At 43.6% G+C, this 20,889-nt stretch overlaps 1 protein-coding gene across 1 annotated transcript in view; it reads left to right on the top strand.

Annotated features, from left to right (window-relative positions):
• Nucleotides 1-20,889, top strand: part of LOC130124842 (opsin-5-like) — a 33,416-nt gene that overhangs the window by 7,924 nt on the left and 4,603 nt on the right. Inside the window, exon 2 of the mRNA XM_056294190.1 lies at nucleotides 16,229-16,522. Within this exon, the coding sequence (XP_056150165.1) occupies nucleotides 16,229-16,522 (294 nt within the window). The remainder of the gene's footprint in view (nucleotides 1-16,228; nucleotides 16,523-20,889) is intronic.

Genomic DNA, 20,889 nt, shown 5'->3' with positions numbered 1-20,889 from the left:
CTGTAATTTTTTATTTATTTTTTGACAAATTCATTAATCTCCTTGGCAGTTTCTATCACATAGCAATAAGACAAGGGGATTGTCAGAAGCGAATTCTCTCTTCTGTCTAGCCAACTTAACTTATAACCAGGGGTTAAATTGGGATTTGTTATGGGTGGGTGGGGTAGGGGGGGGCTCTGGTTTCAGGGTTACCATGGGTGCACGTGTGTGCGCATAGACAAAAAAATCTGATTGATATCATTTGACAAACTAAATAAAATATAACAAGGTGACACAACCCTCTGCTCTGAACACTAAAATGTCAATCAGTCATTCTGGATACTGTTGGCAGTGAGCAAAACTACAGCTGATGACAACAAAATCTTTCTGCAAGTGCACTCGCCTGTGTATCTGTATCAAATATAGGAATGGTGTTGTTACCACTATAGGAGAGAATAATAATAAAAAGTCATATAAATAGACATTGTGAGGCATGACACAGTGGAGAAGAGCTGTCAACACACCCACTCTCTGCTGCGAGAGCCGCGCATTCAAATATAAGTGTGATGCAGCTTCAGGGAATTGTTGCAACCAGCAGAATATATATATATATATATATATATATATATATATATATATATATATATATATATATATATATATATATATATATATACATTATCGTTCAAAAGTTTGGGATCACCCAAACAATTTCGTGTTTTCCATGAAAAGTCACACTTATTCACCACCATATGTTGTGAAATGAATAGAAAATAGAGTCAAGACATTGACAAGGTTAGAAATAATGATTTGTATTTGAAATAAGATTTTTTTTACATCAAACTTTGCTTTCGTCAAAGAATCCTCCATTTGCAGCAATTACAGCATTGCAGACCTTTGGCATTCTAGCTGTTAATTTGTTGAGGTAATCTGGAGAAATTGCACCCCACGCTTCCAGAAGCAGCTCCCACAAGTTGGATTGGTTGGATGGGCACTTCTTTGAGCAGATTGAGTTTCTGGAGCATCACATTTGTGGGGTCAATTAAACGTTCAAAATGGCCAGAAAAAGAGAACTTTCATCTGAAACTCGACAGTCTATTCTTGTTCTTAGAAATGAAGGCTATTCCATGCGAGAAATTGCTAAGAAATTGAAGATTTCCTACACCGGTGTGTACTACTCCCTTCAGAGGACAGCACAAACAGGCTCTAACCAGAGTAGAAAAAGAAGTGGGAGGCCGCGTTGCACAACTGAGCAAGAAGATAAGTACATTAGAGTCTCTAGTTTGAGAAACAGACGCCTCACAGGTCCCCAACTGGCATCTTCATTAAATAGTACCTGTTAGAGCCTGTTTGTGCTGTCCTCTGAAGGGAGTAGTACACACCGGTGTAGGAAATCTTCAATTTCTTAGCAATTTCTCGCATGGAATAGCCTTCATTTCTAAGAACAAGAATAGACTGTCGAGTTTCAGATGAAAGTTCTCTTTTTCTGGCCATTTTGAGCGTTTAATTGACCCCACAAATGTGATGCTCCAGAAACTCAATCTGCTCAAAGAAGTGCCCATCCAACCAATCCAACTTGTGGGAGCTGCTTCTGGAAGCGTGGGGTGCAATTTCTCCAGATTACCTCAACAAATTAACAGCTAGAATGCCAAAGGTCTGCAATGCTGTAATTGCTGCAAATGGAGGATTCTTTGACGAAAGCAAAGTTTGATGTAAAAAAAATCTTATTTCAAATACAAATCATTATTTCTAACCTTGTCAATGTCTTGACTCTATTTTCTATTCATTTCACAACATATGGTGGTGAATAAGTGTGACTTTTCATGGAAAACACGAAATTGTTTGGGTGATCCCAAACTTTTGAACGGTAGTGTATATATATATATATATATATATATATATATATATATATATATATATATATATATATATATATATGCGTGCCATTGTCTTACAATATGAAGGAAAAAAAGTGACTTTGAAGCTACTTATGGGGAAATTTAAGGGAAATCAGAGTTTAAGTGGTTATTCCACATAGATCTTGGCATTTGTATTTACCTGCTCAATAAATGTTGAATCAAGTCCAATCATGTTTTACCATGTTTGTGTCTAAAGCAACAACAACCAAAAGAAAAAAAATGCACTTAAGTACTATTGTTTCATCACCACCTGATCGATCGATCATCTCAGACCAAAACAGGTACACCAGCACGGCAATGCTAGTCTGTCATCAACTGACCAGTTACACCAGCATTACCAACCTGGCTGCTCACCTCTCAACCAGCTACCCAAAGCTGGTCTACCACATTGAGCAAGCTGGCCCACCAGGTAAATCCAGCAAGACCGGCTAATGACCAGCTAAGGTTTGAAGCTGGTTCTAGCTAGATTTTTCAGTAGGGTAGGCTACACAACCCACTCCTCACACACCACCATAGCCTATCAACATCTAACACCAAATGTTCGACCCACCTCATTTGGCCATCAAAAGGCAGCCTTAGGCTACTAATGAAGATGATGAACTGTCATGTAACGTGAAAGAAATATGATCCTCCAACTACATCTTGCATTTTAACCATAAACAGAAAGGAGTTTTTTTCCATTTGCCCATTGAAACTATAATAAAAAAGCCATCTATATTGTATCTTGTGTGTGTTTCTTGGTATTCTTACCAGTAGAACTAGGAAGCTACAGTTAAAAGGTAATGTTGGGCATCTGGGTAGTGTAGCAGTCTATTCCGTTGACTACCAACACGGGGAGCACCGGTTCAAATCCCCCTGTTACCTCCTGGTGTCCCTACAGACACAACTGGCCGTGTCTGCCCGTGGGAAGCCGGATGTGGGTATGTGTCCTGGTCACTGCACTAGCGCTTCCTCTCGTCGGTCGGGGCGCCTGTTCGGGGGGACAGGGGGTAACAGCGTGATCCTCCCACGCGCTACGTCCCCCTGTCAACTTCAAGCTTCCCTCTTGAGATTTTCACTGAAGTCCCAGCAAACAAGAAAACATCCCAAGCACGTCCCCTAAAGGTCCTCTCCGAATGTCTGGTAAATGTCATAGTGTAGGGTTTTCATTACGTCACGGGGACGTTATTGCGGGACGTTCAAAAAACGTCCCGAGGACATTACAGAGACGTTAGGCAAAGTCCTCTAGACATCACGGGGATGTTATTGCTGCACATTCACAGAACGTCCCGAGGACATTATAGGGACGTTAGGGGAAAGTCCTCTAGATGTCACAGGGACGTTATTGTTGGACGTTCAAAGAACGTCCGGAGGACATTACAGGGACATTAGGGTAAAGTCTTTTAGACGTCTCTGGGACGTCACAGTGACATTATTGTCGGCATTACATGGATGTTAGGGGAATGTCTTGTAGATGTCCCTGGGACGTCACAGGGACGTTATTGTCGGCATTACATGGATGTTAGGGGAATGTCTTGTAGATGTCCCTGGGACGTCACAGGGACGTTATTGTCGAACATTCGAAGAACGTCCCAAGGACATTACATGGACGTGTGGGGAAAGTCTTCTAGATGTCCCCGGGACGTCCCTGTGACGTAATGAAAACCCTACACAATGACATTTACCGGACATTCGGAGAAGACCTGTAGGGGGCGTGCTGGGGACGTTTTTTTGTTTGCTGGGGAAGTACTTTACATCCTACCTGCCGTCTTTAGTCCACATGGACAATTTTTCTGTCATTCCTTCACACCCTCTCCTTTTCCCTCTTTCTAGTGAGTAACTCATGATCACTATCCTCATTCACATTTTAAGACGCTACAAAGTATCCAGCTAAAAAATAAGCCCAAAAAGCCGGCAGTTAGAATGGAAGTAGAGAGTCGTTGCTATGGAAACGATACACCATCTTGTCTAATCTCATTGGTGTTAAGTGGCAGGTTTTAGAATGGTGCGGACCACATTCTTTTGTAAGTAACTGCAAGTTTTAACTTGTCTCATCGCGAATCTTTGGTGTAAACTACGCTTAACAAATATGTAGCCTGTATTCCCCGTGACTGGTCTAGACCTGGCTGTAACTTCAAAAATATGTCTATAATACAGCACGTACCTATTTCAAATGACAAAACAAAGACGATTGACAAGACACACTTTCAGATCTCGTATATTTTTTCATCATTGTTATGGCGCCCCCTTCGCACAGTGCCCCTATGCACTGCATATGTTGCATACCCCCTATTTGCATCTGTGTGTGCCTATGTAACCCCCGTTACTAAGTACATCTCCCTTAGTTTACATGTAGAAGAGTGAGACAGCACGCGCATGCATTGATGAGTAAAGCAGATTTGGGGGGGGGGTATTCACTGGACCTTTTCTGGGGCCCAGCCATTTCTATGGGCGGGCCTGTGTGTGTGTGTGTGTGTTAACACTTGACTACATGTGCTTAACTACTTGCTTAGGGTATATTTGGTCTTACATGATTGAGGCCAAAACCACTGGAAATTTGCTCAAGAGAAAGTCTGATTGATAGATTGAGCGATTGTTAGGATCGAGGAGTGTGTGGTGAGCTTTTGCTTCTCTTCCTTATCCTTGGACCAGCAACGTGTGCATCCCCAGTTGTATTCATACTGTCATTTCCACAACATCTCAAAGCCAGCATTTTAAATGTCCTATACATGGGGATGTAATATCAGTTGTAAAGATAACAAACAAGCCTTCTTCATACCCAGATATGACACATCCAAAGGAGTTGAATCAAGCACTTGATTCAACTCCTTTGGATAACCATGACCTGGATGAATGAGAACATTCACAGACAGATATGACACAGTATGAGGAGATTTTCAACCAGGTAGTATCTCCAATGAGAAACATTCCCTTGGCCTTCCTTTGTAAACGTAGCGGAGAACAGGGATGTTTTTCCACACAGGGTGGTGGTTATATTTCTAATGTCTTGGTCACTATGCAGCACTTGGACAAAATTAGAAAGGTAAATGGCATATTGACACCCATATTTGTATTGTGGGTCAAGGTTGCAAATCTTTGAGGTGAGGACAATTTCAGTGTTTTGTAAGCCAGACAGTGACATTTTAACATTTTTGTCCTTTTGTAATACAGGCTTGCTGTTGCACGAAATCCAAAAAGAAGGAATACTATTGAACTAAGTTAAAAAAAGAAGGAATATTATTGACCTAAGTTAAAAAAGATTGATATTTACATGGCAAAGAGCGGGTGGTTAATGCTATAAGGCCATGGCCAAGATAAGTGTCCAAAAAGTTGGGTTGCGGGCCAGTTGTCACATGGAAAATGTAGTGCATAAGGGGTTATGCACCGTTATTGCAGACCAAAATGAGTGTTGTGCTTATTTTGTGTTTACTATGTACCTTACTAGTCTACCTAACCAGATTGAAGAGGCTGACGATACTGATTTGAAATTTTGGTAGAAAACAAAATAAATCATGCATTTTCTCGTTGTGAGTGTTATATCAAAAGTCTTCAAGAATTAAAATTATTGTATTTTGCATCTAATGGATGGTATACAGCTTTTAAAATGTATCCCATGTTTCCATTTTGATAAAATGATCTAAATCTTTAAAAAAAAGTAATTTAATATAGGAATGGGCGGCATGGTAGCGCAGTGGTTAGCGCGGTTGCCTCACAGCAAGAAGGTCCTGGGTTCGAGCCCCGGGGTACTCCAACCTTGGGGGTCGTCCCGGGTCATCCTCTGTGTGGAGTTTTCATGTTGTCTGCATGGGTTTCCTCCGGGGGCTTCGGTTTCCTCCCACAGTCCAAAAACATGTAGGTCAGGTGAATTGGCCATACTAAATTGTCCCTAGGTATGAATGTGAGTGTGTGTATCGGCCCTGTGATGGCCTGGCGGCCTGTCCAGAGTGTCTCTCCGCCTGCCAATGACTGCTGGGATAGGCTCCAGCATCCCCGCGACCCTGAGAGCAGGATAAGTGGTTCGGATAATGGATGGATGGAATATAGGAATGACCAACCTCACAAGAATTAAAAGACATGGCTGACTCCAGGTTGTCAAGTATGAGAGTGTTTTTACGTGTAATTAACTTTTTCTTGGAATACGATACAAGGCTAAAAGGAATCCCCGTTTTTACCCAAGAGCTCAAGCTTTTCACTAATATTGAAATTATTCTAATATAATGTACTGATACAAAGAAATAAAAGTGCGTGAGACAGTGTGACAAACATCTCCGTCCTGACATACTTCTTGTACTAACCAGGCACATAAGCCAGGTAATAAAGAATTACACAAAACGTCTACCAGTATCATCTTGCCACGGGGGCACTTTCTTCTCACACATCCAACTAGAGATGGATATCGATGTCACTCAAATGTTGCTTTGTAAATGTATGGGTCTAAATGCCACCACAAAAAGTTAGTGTTATATGTAAATATCCCTGGCCAGACATGCTGTCTGTGATAGTCTCAGTGCCCAGTGCCCAGTCCATCAGTACCAGGAATTTTATAGAAACAGAGTTTTTGATGAATACCAAGGAGAGACTGAAATTAAAAAAAAAAAAAAAAGCAAGGTGCACTTCTTGTGGCACTAAAACATTGTGCGCTGTATTCATGTGAGGCGAATGGCCATTACAAAGATTATAAGTGGCAGTTGAGGTAAGGAAGAGTATTACTCTTTTTCCATCCCTGTTTAGCCTCTTTTAGTTCCTCCAGCATGTCACTTTGAACCTGTGACGTTCCAGTTACAAGAGCGCATCTCTAATCTCTACTACCCATTACTCCTGAAATGGACATGTGATCCCTTATTGATCTACATGCTTGTCAGCATTTGTTGTGAATGTGCACATTTCATGACATAGTCATCAATAAATCCGTCCGAGGTAACAGGGTATTTATTTCTCTCACTTTTCCCTTCCTTATTTAGATTTTTCTGATTTTTGTTGATTTTTGCATGAATCCTAATAGCTGAGAATGGGGGAAAACCCGTCTCAGAATAGTTGCAGGCTAAGTAAAAAAAGTGCATCTGATTCAACTTATTGTCAGTACTGCAAAGTGTGGAGCAAGGCTATTATTTGAAGTAATGTATTCTTAATGCTCCCAATAGCAACAAATTCAATGACCGTGAAAGGAAAGAGTGAGTGTGTTGTGGGATGTCAAGGGTAAGGGAATTCATCTTATCTTCACAATTACTCCTGCTTGGTTGATCCTTGATGGATGTGAGGCTGCAACTACCGACCATTCATCATGAGGGTATTGATTCCTGTACCATCATCATCAGCCAAGGATTACTGGCATCCACTTGGAGGCTTCATTCACTCCATGCTGTTTTGTAATCCACCAATAACCCTTTGGAATATCTATTTGTGGAGAACCACCTCAATTCAGAAAGAGAAACGCAGCTCAGTTTCGCAACATGTTATGTCCATGGTTTCATCACGGACTGCTCAGGATTTTCTGACATAATTAACTCTTTCCAAGTGCTAGAGTAGAGTTTAATACTCAAGCATGGACTTGGTCTCGAGTCTGCTCCATTATGACTTGGACTTGGCTCTGTGATGAACAGTGCAGACTTGTGATAATATTCCAAGGCAAGTTAAAGACTTTAATTTCCTTTTATTATTTTCAATACGTATCAAACTACCCCTGGGGAGAGCAATAACTTGCATTCTAAAATAATTGGTTTCTTTTTTTATTATTTTTAATTTATGTCACCAAAACACTGGAACATTGGAATCAAACATTCCTCCCTTGGTAGAGAAAAAAAATGACTAAATGGATATTACAGAGTCGTGAATATCTGACTTACTTTGATTGTAGATATTACGTTCACTATGTGGAAATGCTGACGTTACTGTACTATCCTAACATAACGTCAATATAATAAAGAGAGCGAGGTGACATTTTGACCTGCTGCAGTGTCCCCTTTTATCAGACCAGGGGAGTGAGCGAACACAACGAAATGAACAGTATGAAAATAACACGGTCACCCTCAGGGGGCAGCCAGGGGAATTTGCCCAGAACAAACATCCAGCCCAATACAACACATACTGTATCTTTCCCACTTATTTAAATTGCAATCCCCGCCACAGAGACAAGACTCACTAACTAAACTGGTGGGGTGAGTGACCCTTACCAAAGGGCCATTAAGTAGTCAGGGACTTGATGACCCACGAATGGCACCTCCTACTAGTCTCTGGAGGAGCATCAGCCTCCACTGCTATTTCTGTTGGTCCTGGGTTGGATGCCTCGATTTGGGGGAAATTTCTGGGGGGAATCCTTCCCACCTGCTGGGGGAATAGTCACCGGGTCTTTCATGGGGGCAGAAGCTTTTTGACCCAATAAGGAAAGTTGTGGTGGCTCTCTGGGCGCGAATATTTCCGAGTCACAAGTTCGCATCTGGTCTGTGTGACGTTTCCAGTGTAGTGCTGAGCCAATATCATCCGTATAAAACACTGGCCCCTCCTGAGATACCACCAAACCTGGCATCCACCTCTCCTCCCCTCACCTATAATCATGGACCAGCAGAGTCCCCATGCAGTTGGGGAACGAATGGAGCCCTGCGACCCTGCTGGTCTGCCTGTACCTGATCCACCACAGCCACCACACATGGTTTGAGAAGGTTGAAGCCGGAGCAGAGCCGACAGCAGAGGAAGAGCGTGGCAGAAGACTCATTAGTTGTCGCGTGAGGAGTATTTCTGTAGCTGAGCAGGAATGAATCCAGTCTATGTTGCACTGTGGTAAACCCCCTGGAAGCTTTCAACAGACATTCAGTGTCTGCATAAAACATTCCGCCAGACCATTTGCGGCTGGGTGAAAGGGTGCAGAGCACATGTATTTCACTCCATTCACTTTGAGAAAAGCCACAAAATCACCCGAAGTGAGTTGCAAACCGTTATTACTGACCAACACTTCAGGCAAACCATGATGGCTGAACAAAGTCCTCTGAGCCTGATAAGTCTTACGAGGTTGTGGTGGATTCCATCAATTGCATTTCTGGCCACTTAGAGTGGGCATCCACCACAACCAGAAACATATGTCCCTCTACAGGACCAGCAAAATCCACATGTATTCTTTGTCATGGCGTTCCCGGCCATGAGTGCAGTGGGGAGAGACTGGGAGACTTCTGGTTGCGTTGACATGAATGACACCCTTTGGCCTGCTGTTCAATCTGAGCGTCAATCCCCAGCCACCAGATTTAACTAAAACCAATAGCTTTAATTTTAACCATACCCAGGTGCCCCGCATGTAGCTCTTTCAGTAACTGTGCCTTACCTTTCACCACATATGGGAGGAGTCGTGCTCTTTGTATTTTTTCTGGACCCAAACCTTCATGACACCTACTGGGGCGATCACTTCACCTGAATATGTTTTCAGCAGGATGTGGGTGTGGCGCAGATGAATGTGGCTGAATTTTGCCTTGTACAGCTTCTCTGAAATAAGGGAGACTGCTGCCCCAGTGTCTAGTTCCATCTCTGTTGTTTGCCCCTCTATTTTTGGCCTGACCCAGATTACTGAAGAGGCTGGATTGTACTACTGAATGACCCTTTCTCTCCATGTCCCATCATTAGCTACATCTGCCTTCTGCGGGGCTAATTTAGCGTCTGAGTCTGTCGTATTAGTATCACTCAGCTTAGCACTAGTGTCCAGTTTATTAACCTGTCTCCTTGAATTTTCCTTTCATTCAACTCCTTTTTTTCCCCCTCACCGAGTTTCCTGCTTTATTTCCCCGCTTTCTCTCTTTGCATGTGCGTGAAATGTGGCCTTTCTTACCGCAGCGTCTCCATAGAGGTGGCGATTTCCACCGTTTTCTGGTAGGTTAAGGAGAGGGGGTCCTTGAGGACTGGGTTGGGGATTGGGAAACACCGGGTTAGGGCACCCTCTGTTAGTAGTCTCTTCTGGATGGACTCGCTGTTGGGGCCGCAGACAAACTGTCACTCAGCGCATCCTGGAGATAATCCCCAAACTCAGTTGTCTTGACAGTTTTTTCAGATCCGCAGTATACTGTGCTACTGTCTCCCCTCCGCTGGATTTCTTTTGTTTAAGCGATATCTTTCAGCAATCACAATGGGCTTCGGGGAGAAATGGGCTTGTAGCACTTCCAGTCTGGTCGTAAATGTTCTCTCCTGGCATATCTGGGGCAATTAAACTGGGCAACAGAGGCACACTGCACACTGAGAAAAACTGGGAGCTTCTTCTCACCCTAAATTCCATTTGCCAGCACGAAATCTTCAAACCTCTCCACACATCGACCACCGCTCCATCGACTCATCGAAGGCATCAATATGACCGACGATCCCCGTCATCTCTGCGTGTATCCGCCGACAGGCCGGCACCGCCGCCAGCAACGCTAGTGCTAGCCGCCACAAACTAGCACGGATTCCTCGCCACCCAAGCGGGTATACCGTGCTCGTCATCAGTTTATTACGTTCACCATGTGGAAGTACTGACGTTACTGTACTACCCTAACATAACGTCAAAATAATAAAGGGAGTGAGGCGATATTTTGACATACTTTAATCAGACCGATGGGGGGGGGGGCTACAGCAAAATGAAAAGTATGAAAATAGTCTCGCGATACCAGACAATCGTATAGCGACTGACTTGTGAGTCTAGTATGAAAATAACATTGTCGCCCTCCGGCGGCAGCCGGGGGAATTTGCCCAGAACAAACACCCAGCCCAATAATACATAAACCTTCCATAAAATGACTTTTTGACCTTCTTACTCACTGTCCGTGTCAGGTGTGCTTGTGATGTTTAGGTCTGTGAAGTGATTTTTGTTTTTAAATACACTTATGGTTTTTGATATAGTGAATCAGGAAGTACGGTGGATTAGCAAGGAGGAAGTGAGGGCAGCTATGAAGAGGATGAAGAGTGGAAAGGCAGTTGGTCCAGATGACATACCTGTGGAGGCTTGGAGATGTTTAGGAGAGATGGCAGTGGGGTTTTTAACTAGATTGTTTAACACAATCTTAGAAAGTGAGAGGATACCTGAGGAGTGGAGAAGAAGCATACTGGTACCGATTTTCAAGAATCAGGGCGATGTGCAGAGCTGTAGCAATTACAGAGGTATAAAGTTGATCAGCCACAGCATAAAGCTATGGGAAAGAGTAATAGAAGCTAGGTTAAGAGGAGAGGTGATGATTAACGAGCAGCAACATGGTTTCATGCCACGAAAGAGCACCACAGATACCATGTTTGCTTTAAATGTTGATGGAGAAGTATAGAGAAGGACAGAAGGAGGTAGTTACATTGTGTCTTTGTGGACTTAGAGAAAGCATATGACAGGGTGCTGAGTGAGGAGGTGTGGTATTGTATGAGGAAGCCGGGAGTTGTAGAGAAGTATGTAGGAGTGGTGCAGGATATGTATGAGGGAAGTGTGACAGTGGTGACGTGTGGGGTTGGAATGGCAGATGGGTTCAAGGTGGAGTTGGGATTACATCAAGGATCGGCTCTGAGCCCTTTCTTGTTTGCAATGTTGATGGACAGGTTGACGGACGAGATTACGCAGGAGTCTCCATGGACGATGATGTTTGCATATGACACTGTGATCTGTAGCGAGAGTAGGGTGCAGGTTGAGGAGAGCCTGGAGAGGTGGAGGTATGCACTGGAGAGAAGAGGAATGAAAGTCAATAGAAGCAAGACAGAATACATATGCGTGAGTGAGAGGGAGGACAGTGGAATGGTGAGGATGCAAGGAGTAGAGGTGACAAAGACATATGAGTTTAAATACTTGGGGTCAACTGTTCAAAGTAACGGGGAGTGCAGAAGAGAGGTGAAGAGGAGAGTGCAGGCAGGGTGGAGTGGGTGGAGAAGAGTGTCAGAAGTGATTTGCAACAGAAGGGTACCAGCAAGAGTTAAAGGGAAGGTTTACAAGATGGTTGTGAGACCAGCTATGTTATATGGTTTGAAGACAGTGGCACTGATGAAAAGACAGGAGGCGGAGCTGGAGGTGGCAGAGTTGAAGATGCTAAGATTTTCACTGGGAGTAACGAAGAAGGACAGGATTAGGAATGAGTATATTAGAGGGAAAGTTCAGGTTGCATGGATTAGAGACAAAGCAAGAGAGGCAAGATTGAGATGGCTTGGACATGTGTGGAGGAGAGATGCTGGGTATATTGGGAGAAGGATGCTGAATATGGAGCTGCCAGGGAAGAGGAAAGGAGGAAGACCAAAGAGGAGGTTTATGGATGTGGTGAGAGAGGACATGCAGGTGGCTGGTGTGACAGAGGACGATGCAGAGCACAGAAAGAGATGGAAATGGATGATCCGCTGTGGCGACCCCTAATGGAAGCAGCCTAAAGTAGTAGCAGTAGTAGTAATAGTAGTAGTAGTAGTAGTTTTGTTTTTAATATCCATTGCATGATATTTGTTTTTATGTGGCACTGTGGTCCATGTGAAACATAATTTCATTCTCTTGTATGTATGAGACATGCATATACGGCAATGACAAATAAAAGCAGTCTAAGTCTAGATAACTGCAGCTACAGTCATGCTGTTTAATTGGACTTGCACGGCTCTGTTGTCAGTCTTTACAGAAGCTTTGTCCCCATCTGTCTTGAGTTAGATTCGCCACCTCACAGTCTTGGACTTGACATGGACTTGACCTCCTAAAGACTTGGTTTTGTTTTGAGTGGTCTTGACTACAAGGCTATGCTAGAGTCCGAGGAACCAAGACTGGAGTCCGTGGTTTGTGTCATGGACAACCTGGAAATACTAAATTAATAACACATTAAAATTTGAGAGTAATAATTCTTGCCTGTTACTCACCAGATAATCATAGGAAGGGTCGTTTGTTAGTAGGTAGTTTATTGTCCTCAAGAGGACATTCTTTTTTCATAGTCAACTGCAGTGAATATTTTTCCACATGAGACAATATAAAACAACATTCCCTGCATACAGAGACCACAGAAGTACAAACATAAATTACAAACACACAGACATTGGCAACATTTCCAAACACCAATTCTGTCAGAGGGAGTTAATTAATGCATGTTTGTCAGAGGGACAAAACCTTCGCAGAAGCGGGCCCTTCTGCAACTTGAGGGTCCTGTATCTGTAGCCTGAGGGAGCTATCTATCTATAGTGTTCCCCATGAGCTGCGTGTTTGCACAGACAGATTAGGTTCAGGGGGAAAAATCCCATTTTGAGAGTTTGGAGAGAAAGAATTAAATATATATATATATATATATATATTTTTTTTTTACTTATTTGCCCAGAGTTGTATGCTGAGCACGTGTGCTTTTTCAGCAATGCCCTGCTACACATTCACACCTGCCCAGTACAACCAGTCTTCACTGGTGGCCACCGTGCAGCACCACTGGAGCAGTTGGTTTGGGGGTTAAGTGCCTTGCTCAAAGGTACATCAGCTAGCAAGAGAAATACCCATGGTATGTCTTCATTATAACATATATGTTTAAGCCTACAATTCTGAAGATTAGAGATTTTGTTCAACTTGCTGTCTGTCTCCTATGTTTATACGAGTATTTAGTTTGGTGTTGGACAGTACCAAATACAGTTTTACATAGGAATTGAAACAGTCACCAGTGCCGTTGTTGCGGCACACTTTCCTCCCCCGAACAAAACATCTGCTTGTAAGCAAAAATACCCAAGATCTGCTACCTGCCTTGTTTTTCCACATTTGTCTGGTATAGTGAAGACATTGAACGCTATGCCCAGAATCAGTTTGTGTGGAAAAAGTCCTACCCAACAGAACCCCAAAAGTGTTCATTATTTGGATATTCCTGGATTAGCTTTTGTCTTAAATAAATCAGCATCGGAAAGTATCAAAAATGACATCTGTTTGCATGCAAATTTTCAGGATTGTAGTTTAAAGCACAAAACAACATATCTAAGAAAGGAAATTGATCAATGATCTTGAACACTGTGTATTCATATTGGAGACCACAAAAGGAAAAGAGTGTTAAGGCAAGTGCACGTAGATATACTGTACAAAAAAACTCGACCAACCTCAGATTCTTGGTGAAACTAGGATGTTGATCTCAGCAGATCAGAGCATGTACAAAGATATATATCCAGTGTAGGATTAGATTGTTTCATGCAAGGCCTCCAAATCCAATAGAAGAATTTCTAAAATCCACACTTCACCTTGTTCATCCTGTATTAGGTGTAGTAACGCCATTGCTGTGTCCATATATCATTGTTTGGCTAGCATATTAGTTATGGATTGTTAGCCAATTGCTTGCTTTATAGGGTTGGTTTTTGGAAAGGATAATGCATCAAACCTGTCTTGTCTCAAAAGTATGTCTAGCTTTGCAGTAGTTTAAGAATGCAAAAAGGAAAAAATCTAAATTTGGAATTGCTGAACAGATGGAAACGCAAGATAAGATAAGACATGCTGACCTCTTTATGGTTATTATGCATGCTTCAACATAATCTAAAATCTACCTCCTGTGTTTTACTTCTTTGGATACAGTAGGAGTAATTCTTTGTTGGAGCTTTTCTCCATAGTTATACATATGTTAGTTTGAGAAGTAGTTATTTATCTATCTCTCTATCTATCTATCTATCTATCTATCTATCTATCTATCTATCTATCTATCTATCTATCTATCTATCTATCTATCTATCTATCTATCTATCTATCTATCTATCTATCTATCTATCTATCTATCTATCTATCTCGCGCTATCTTTGACAGCCCCCCACCTCTAATTATCCTCCAAACATCCAGTTAGTCTCTCTGGTGTTCTCCATTATGACCTCTTCCCCACATTCTCCATGTCAACACACCTCTCTTCAGCCATTTGTCAGCCTCTCGATGGGGGATGGGGGTATCAAGCGAGCATCTTGCAGTTTCTCTGGCCAGCTCTCTCCGGATGTGCCGATGACCGCAGGAACCATCTGATGTTGATCGGCTCTCCAACACATTGCCACATCTATCCTGTAACTCTTTGTTGAAGCAACTGCAGTGATACATTTTTAACCTCTAAATAAATTATTGTTCTGGTCCCGTGGGAGGAATAGCGTGATCCTCCCATGCGCTACTTTCCACCGGCGAAACTCCTCACTGTCAGGTGAAAAGAAGCGGCTGGCGACTCCACATGTATCGGATGAGGCGTTCAGTAATCTGCAGCCCTCCCCGGATCGGCAGAGCGACCGGGACGGCCCGGAAGAGTGGGGTAATTGGCCGGATACATTTAGGAAGAAAAAGTGGGGGGGGGGGACAAAACAAAACAAAACAGGAAATTTAAGTACATAATAATTTGGGATTTTAAAAAATCCATCATCGTTACTAATATTTCTGTTTCTAGATATGTCTGCATGGATGTATGTATGATTGAATTGTCTCTCTATTTGTCTTTGTCTAGCTCTTCATCTATCTGTCCATGTTATACTACTGAGCGGGCCATTTGAAGCCAGGTCCACCAGCTCTTGAGTATTGGTAGATTTTCGTTTCTGAGGCTTCTTTAAACCAATGCAGTCAGCTGCCCCATTACCATGTAATAGGAGAGGTCCATCTGATAACCTAAATGACAAACTTGCTCTCGCTTCTCTTTTTTTTTCTCTAACATCCAAGCTGAGTTATTATATAGGTGCTATCCTTGACAACTTGTTACATGAGATGGAGTGTATTGGTAAATGTCTATCTCGATTAAGTGATAAATGATTAAATAGCAACATTCTAATGAAATGATTGGCTTCCTCTTCGTCAGACCACATTTTGAGCACCTTGTAGAGAAATTAAACTGAAAATGAAACACAGACGATTCCTTCCTGCTGTGTTGTAAACAAAGGCATCAAAATTAATGAAACAAAAAGATCATGAGATGGCTCATCAGGACAATGTTATTTCCATAACATGTGCTGGCAATCCTTGCGCTGGTGACTGATTCCATATCAAATCAGTGATATTGTGACATTTGTTCAGAATGCAAACAGGAGATATCCAGCCTTCAACACACAATTGAGAGTGGAAATTTAATTGGATCCAGAACAGATCCTTCTCCTCTGCCATGGAATCGGCAACTTTACTTATTCAAAGGGTTTATATTTGCATACCAAATGTCCAGATTCAAAGTACTTACCACAAGGGTGTAATGTAAATCTCTGACATTTTGCTACAGCTAGTTTATGTTATGCTTTACCTTCTTGTCTCTTTCCTTCCAAACTCCTCACCACCGCCATCTCCCTTTTTACCCTTCCTCTCCATCTGTGTTTATTTACCTTTGTATTAATCCCCTTATTTATTTTCTTTCCTATTTAATTTTGCATTTTATCTATTAATTGATTAATTTTCAAATTTATTTATTTTGGTATTTATTCATGTATTATTTTTCCTTCACATTTTTCAGCGGTGTTGTCCATCATAGGAAACCTGCTGGTCCTGATTATGGCATTCAAGAGGTCATCAAGCATGAAGCCACCAGAGCTTCTGAGTGTGAATCTGGCAGTGACGGACCTAGGAGCAGCTGTCACCATGTACCCTCTGGCTGTAGCCTCAGCCTGGAGCCATCACTGGCTCGGGGGAGATACTACCTGTGTTTACTATGGCTTGGCTGGATTCTTCTTTGGAGTGGCCAGCATCATGAACCTGACAGTTATAGCTATAGTGCGCTTCTTTGTTTCCTTCAGTCTGCTGTCTCCTAGTAAGTATTTACAACAAGGAGTAGTTCAAGACAATCTAACAACAAGGTCTCAAAGCATATCTGCTGTGGGACTTTGTTGTGAACAGAACGATGTAGGATCATTGTCTTAAATTCGTTTTTGAAAGTATGCTTAGTTATGCACTGTAGGTTTTCAGTTGAGTTGCTAACGTTAAATACTGTGTAGAGAACATGCTGATTGCTTAACACTATATTGTAAAATATATGTTTTTGCACTGGTTCAATAGAGAGAGAAACAATAACATGTCTGAATCATGTTTTTAGCCACCTGACAACCCAGAATAGCAAGAAATATCTGAAACAGTTAAAAAAAATTTATCAAAAGATTGATTTGTTTATGTTAAAGGTGATAGAGCACATTTTTCTTGCATCTCTGTTGATCACATTTCTGCAAAATCCTAACCTGAATGATACTGCATGGGTGATACCAAGTCATAGAATACCAGGGAGAAGCTAAAAGAGAATAGTGGGGGGCGGGGGGTGCAGAAAAAATATATTTTGCCAATTTTCTCATCAGTAAGGATTAAGGATTAATTAACAAAAAAAATCCACAAAGTCTTTAACATCTTACAATAGTTTATTTTATAAATGCATTCATTCACAAACATTTTTGCAGAATTTTAACCCTGCAGAGTCGTTTGTAGCTCATCCTGAATGTATTAAATCTTTAGGTTACTCTCGTAACCTCGGTTCTCTGAGCAGCATGCTTGAGATGTTTCACTATGGGATACGCTGCAGTCATGACATCTGCTTTAGGGCCCTATATCTGATCAAAACAAGCACCCCTCTTCTCATTCACCCCAGGGGCAAGGAAGGAGAGCCCTGTGATGTTCTGGCGGTCTGTCCAGGGTGTCTTCCTGCCTGCCGCCCAGTGACTGCTTGGATAGGCTCCAGCATCCCCACGACCCTGACAGCAGGATAAGCGGTTTGGGTAATGGATGGATGGCAAGAAGGGTGGTCTGGTGAGGTATCTCACTCATCCTACTCAGAGAACCAGGGTTATGAGAGTAATTTAAAGTTCTCTTTCATAGCATTCGTTTCTATGTCTTGCTATGGGATATGAAGACTCCCGTATTGCCAGACAAACTTATCTCAAAGACTGACTGCCAGCCCCCCACGCAGAAGTGTGCAGGTGAGGCAAGTCCACTGAGGAGCCCACGCTCGCACGAGCAAGGCTTGGAGATATGACATCCAACCGATAAAACTTTGTGATTGTGGGGTGCGATGACCAACTAGCTGCAGTGCAGATATCCTGGATAGATACCCCCATAAACAGGACCCAAGAGGTTGCAAGATCCCTGGTAGAATGTGCCCACAACCCAGCCGAAACTTGAAGGCCTGAGCTGAAGTAGGCCAATGCGATAGCATCTACTATCCAGTGAGAAAGTCTTTGTTTGGTGATGGACTTCCCCTGTGGGGCTTAGCCCAGGACACGAACAACTGATACCCTTTCCTGAAGGCCTTAGTTTGCTCCACATAAGGATGCCAAGCACGAACTGGGCACAATATACTATGCAGCCGCTGCTGCTCCATAGAGCCATAAGGAGGCAGCTGAAAAGCTGTCAGATCCACTGGTGAGCATGGATTGACGACCCTAGATACAAAAGCAGTGTGCTCTGGTTGTGCAGGGAGAAAAAAAATGGGCACTGTGAGTTTCCCCCCCGAGGCTAACAGGTCCAATGCTGCAGGGCCGAACTGTGCCCAAATCTGATCCACTACAGCTAGGTGCAGTTTCCATTGTGTTAAGGGGATTGCCTTTGGACAAGAGGTCTGCGATGCTCTCACAGAGAGGAGATGAGCATTGCCCCATAAAAAAGCTTGCGTGCCAGTGTACAACTGCTGGGAGTGCAGACCTCCCTGATGGTTGATATATGCCACCGTAGTAAATATATGCCACCGTGGTCATAATTGTACATCCTCACCAGTACATGATGCCCCCAGAAAAATGGCAGAAAATGTTTTAGACCTAGACTGCTTTTATTTGTCATTGCCTTTTATGCATTCTTAGATTCACAGATTGAAGTCACCGACTTCTCTGTACTAAACTTGTAGTACGTAACAAAATAACAGGAGCGAAGCAGACTTTCATTGTGCTGTGATCCGACTTTATTCCAGAGAGAGTGCAGAATAAGACAACCCGGAAACAGTGATGACCAATATATAAACAGTGGCGCCCTCTAACGGCAGCCTAGGGAAGTGTCCAGAGCAGACAAACACAAAATACATCATATCTCCTCCCCACTTATTTAGCTCGGAGTTCCCCGAAAAACCTGGACGCCTATTTATATCTCCTGAATAACACCCGAATATTCCTGCAGAACAACACGGAATACTTTAAAACAGCTAACATAACTCAAAACATCCTACTATCACTTGCATTAAAAAAACAGGACTTGCACATGTTACACAACCTGGGTGAGTGGTGGTAAACTGCCCAACTCACTAACTAACCTAGTGTGGCGGGTGCCCCTTTAACCCAAAGTCCATTACAGATTGAGGCAGTCTGGGGATTTTCTTTCCCGTGTAGGGTACCTCCTAACAGTCTCTGAGGGAACAGTCTCTGGGGGAACATCAGTCTCAAACCGATACTTCTGTTGGCCCTGAGTTTGCTGGCTCCGTTTGTGGGACTGAGTGACTTTTCGGGGGGGGGGGGGAATCCTGCCTACCCGCTGAGGGAATTGGCAGTGGATCTTTCGTGGGGGCAGTAGCTGTTTGCTCCAATGACGTGGGTTGTGGTGGCTCTCCAGGCGTGAGCATTTCCGGGTCACAGGCCCTCATCTGAGCTGTGTGGTGTTTCCAGTGTAGCCCTGACCCCACATCTACCATGTAGGACACTGGCCCCACCTGAGACACCATCACACCCGGCATCCACTTCTCCTCCGCCCGTCTATAATCACACACCAGAACAGAGTCCCCAGGCGTGAAGTCTTTGTCCTTGGTGAATGGGGCCCTGCGACTCTCCCGGCCTGTCTGTGCCTGCCCACCATGGCCGCCACACTTGGCTTGAGGAGGTTGAAGCGGGAGCGGAGTCGACAGCGAAGGACGAGCATGGCCGGAGACTCATTTGTTGTGGCATGGGGAGCATTTCTATAGCTGAGCAGGAAGGAATCCAGTCGATGCCGTATCATGGTCTGCCCCCTGGAATCTTTCAACAACCGCTTAAGTGTCTGCACAAAACGTTCTACCAATCCGTTTGTGGCTGGGTGAAAGGATGCAGAGCGCACGTGTTTCACCCCATTCGCTTTGAGAAAATCCAAAAAATCGCTCGAGGTGAACTGCAGACAATTGTCACTGACCAAAACCTCAGGCAGGCCGTGACGGCTGAACAACCCTCTTAAAGCCTGAACAGTCTTTGAGCTTGTGGTGGAATCCATCAGTTCCACCTCGAGTGAGCATCAACCACCACTAGCAACATATGCCCCTCCACCAGCCCAGCAAAATTCACATGTATTCTCTGCCACGGCATGCCCGGCCACGCCCACGAGTGCAGTGGGGAGAGGGCGGGAGACTTCTGGTTGTGCTGGCATGAATGACACACTTTGGCCTGCTGTTCAATCTGAGCGTCAATCCCTGGCCATCAGAAGTAGTTACAAGCAACTGCTTTCATTTTAACCACTCCCGGGTGCCCCGCATGCAGCTCTTTCAGCAGTTGTGGTCTCAACTTCTGGGGGTACAATAACCCGGTTGCCCCACAGAAGGCACCCTAGAACCATGGTGAGCTCCTCTCTCCTTGAGCAATAGGGCATCAGTGCATCGTTCCGTTCCTTGACTACTGGAAACTGTCCTGATAAGACCATGTCCATCAGGTGAGAAAGCACCAGAGCATGCCTTGTTTCTTTGCGAATATCTGTGCTGCACACAGGCAGGGAGTCCAGGTGGTGTAACAGCACGGGATCCACAGAACCTGGTTTGTCCTTGTGATCCACCTGCAATGGCAGGCGTGAGAGGCCATCCACATTTCCATGTTTAGCTGCACTCCGGTATTGGATAGTGTAGTTGTGAGCTGCCAATACAAGGGCCCATCGCTGCAGCCTCCCAGCTGCCATAGATGGGATGGCTTTACTGGGACTCAATATTGTCATCAGTGGCCGGTGGTCCGTGAGAAGGGTGAAATGGCGCCCATACAGATATGCAAAACATTTGCGTACGCCGAATGTGATCCCCAAGGCCATTCAATTTGAGCATAATTTTGCTCAGCTTTGCTCAAGGTTCTGGAGGCGAATGCTATGGGCCTCTCTTGACCACCAGGCATCATATGAGAAATCACCATGCCCACTCCATACGGCGAGGCATCACATGCCAGTACGATCGGTAGTTGGGGGTCATAATGAGTTAACACTCTCAGAGAG

The sequence above is a fragment of the Lampris incognitus genome, chromosome 15 (assembly GCF_029633865.1).
Source record: "Lampris incognitus isolate fLamInc1 chromosome 15, fLamInc1.hap2, whole genome shotgun sequence".
Classification (NCBI taxonomy): Eukaryota; Metazoa; Chordata; class Actinopteri; order Lampriformes; family Lampridae; genus Lampris; species Lampris incognitus.
The sequence above is the reverse complement of the archived record's forward strand: the minus strand, read 5'-3'. Positions and strand labels throughout refer to the sequence as shown.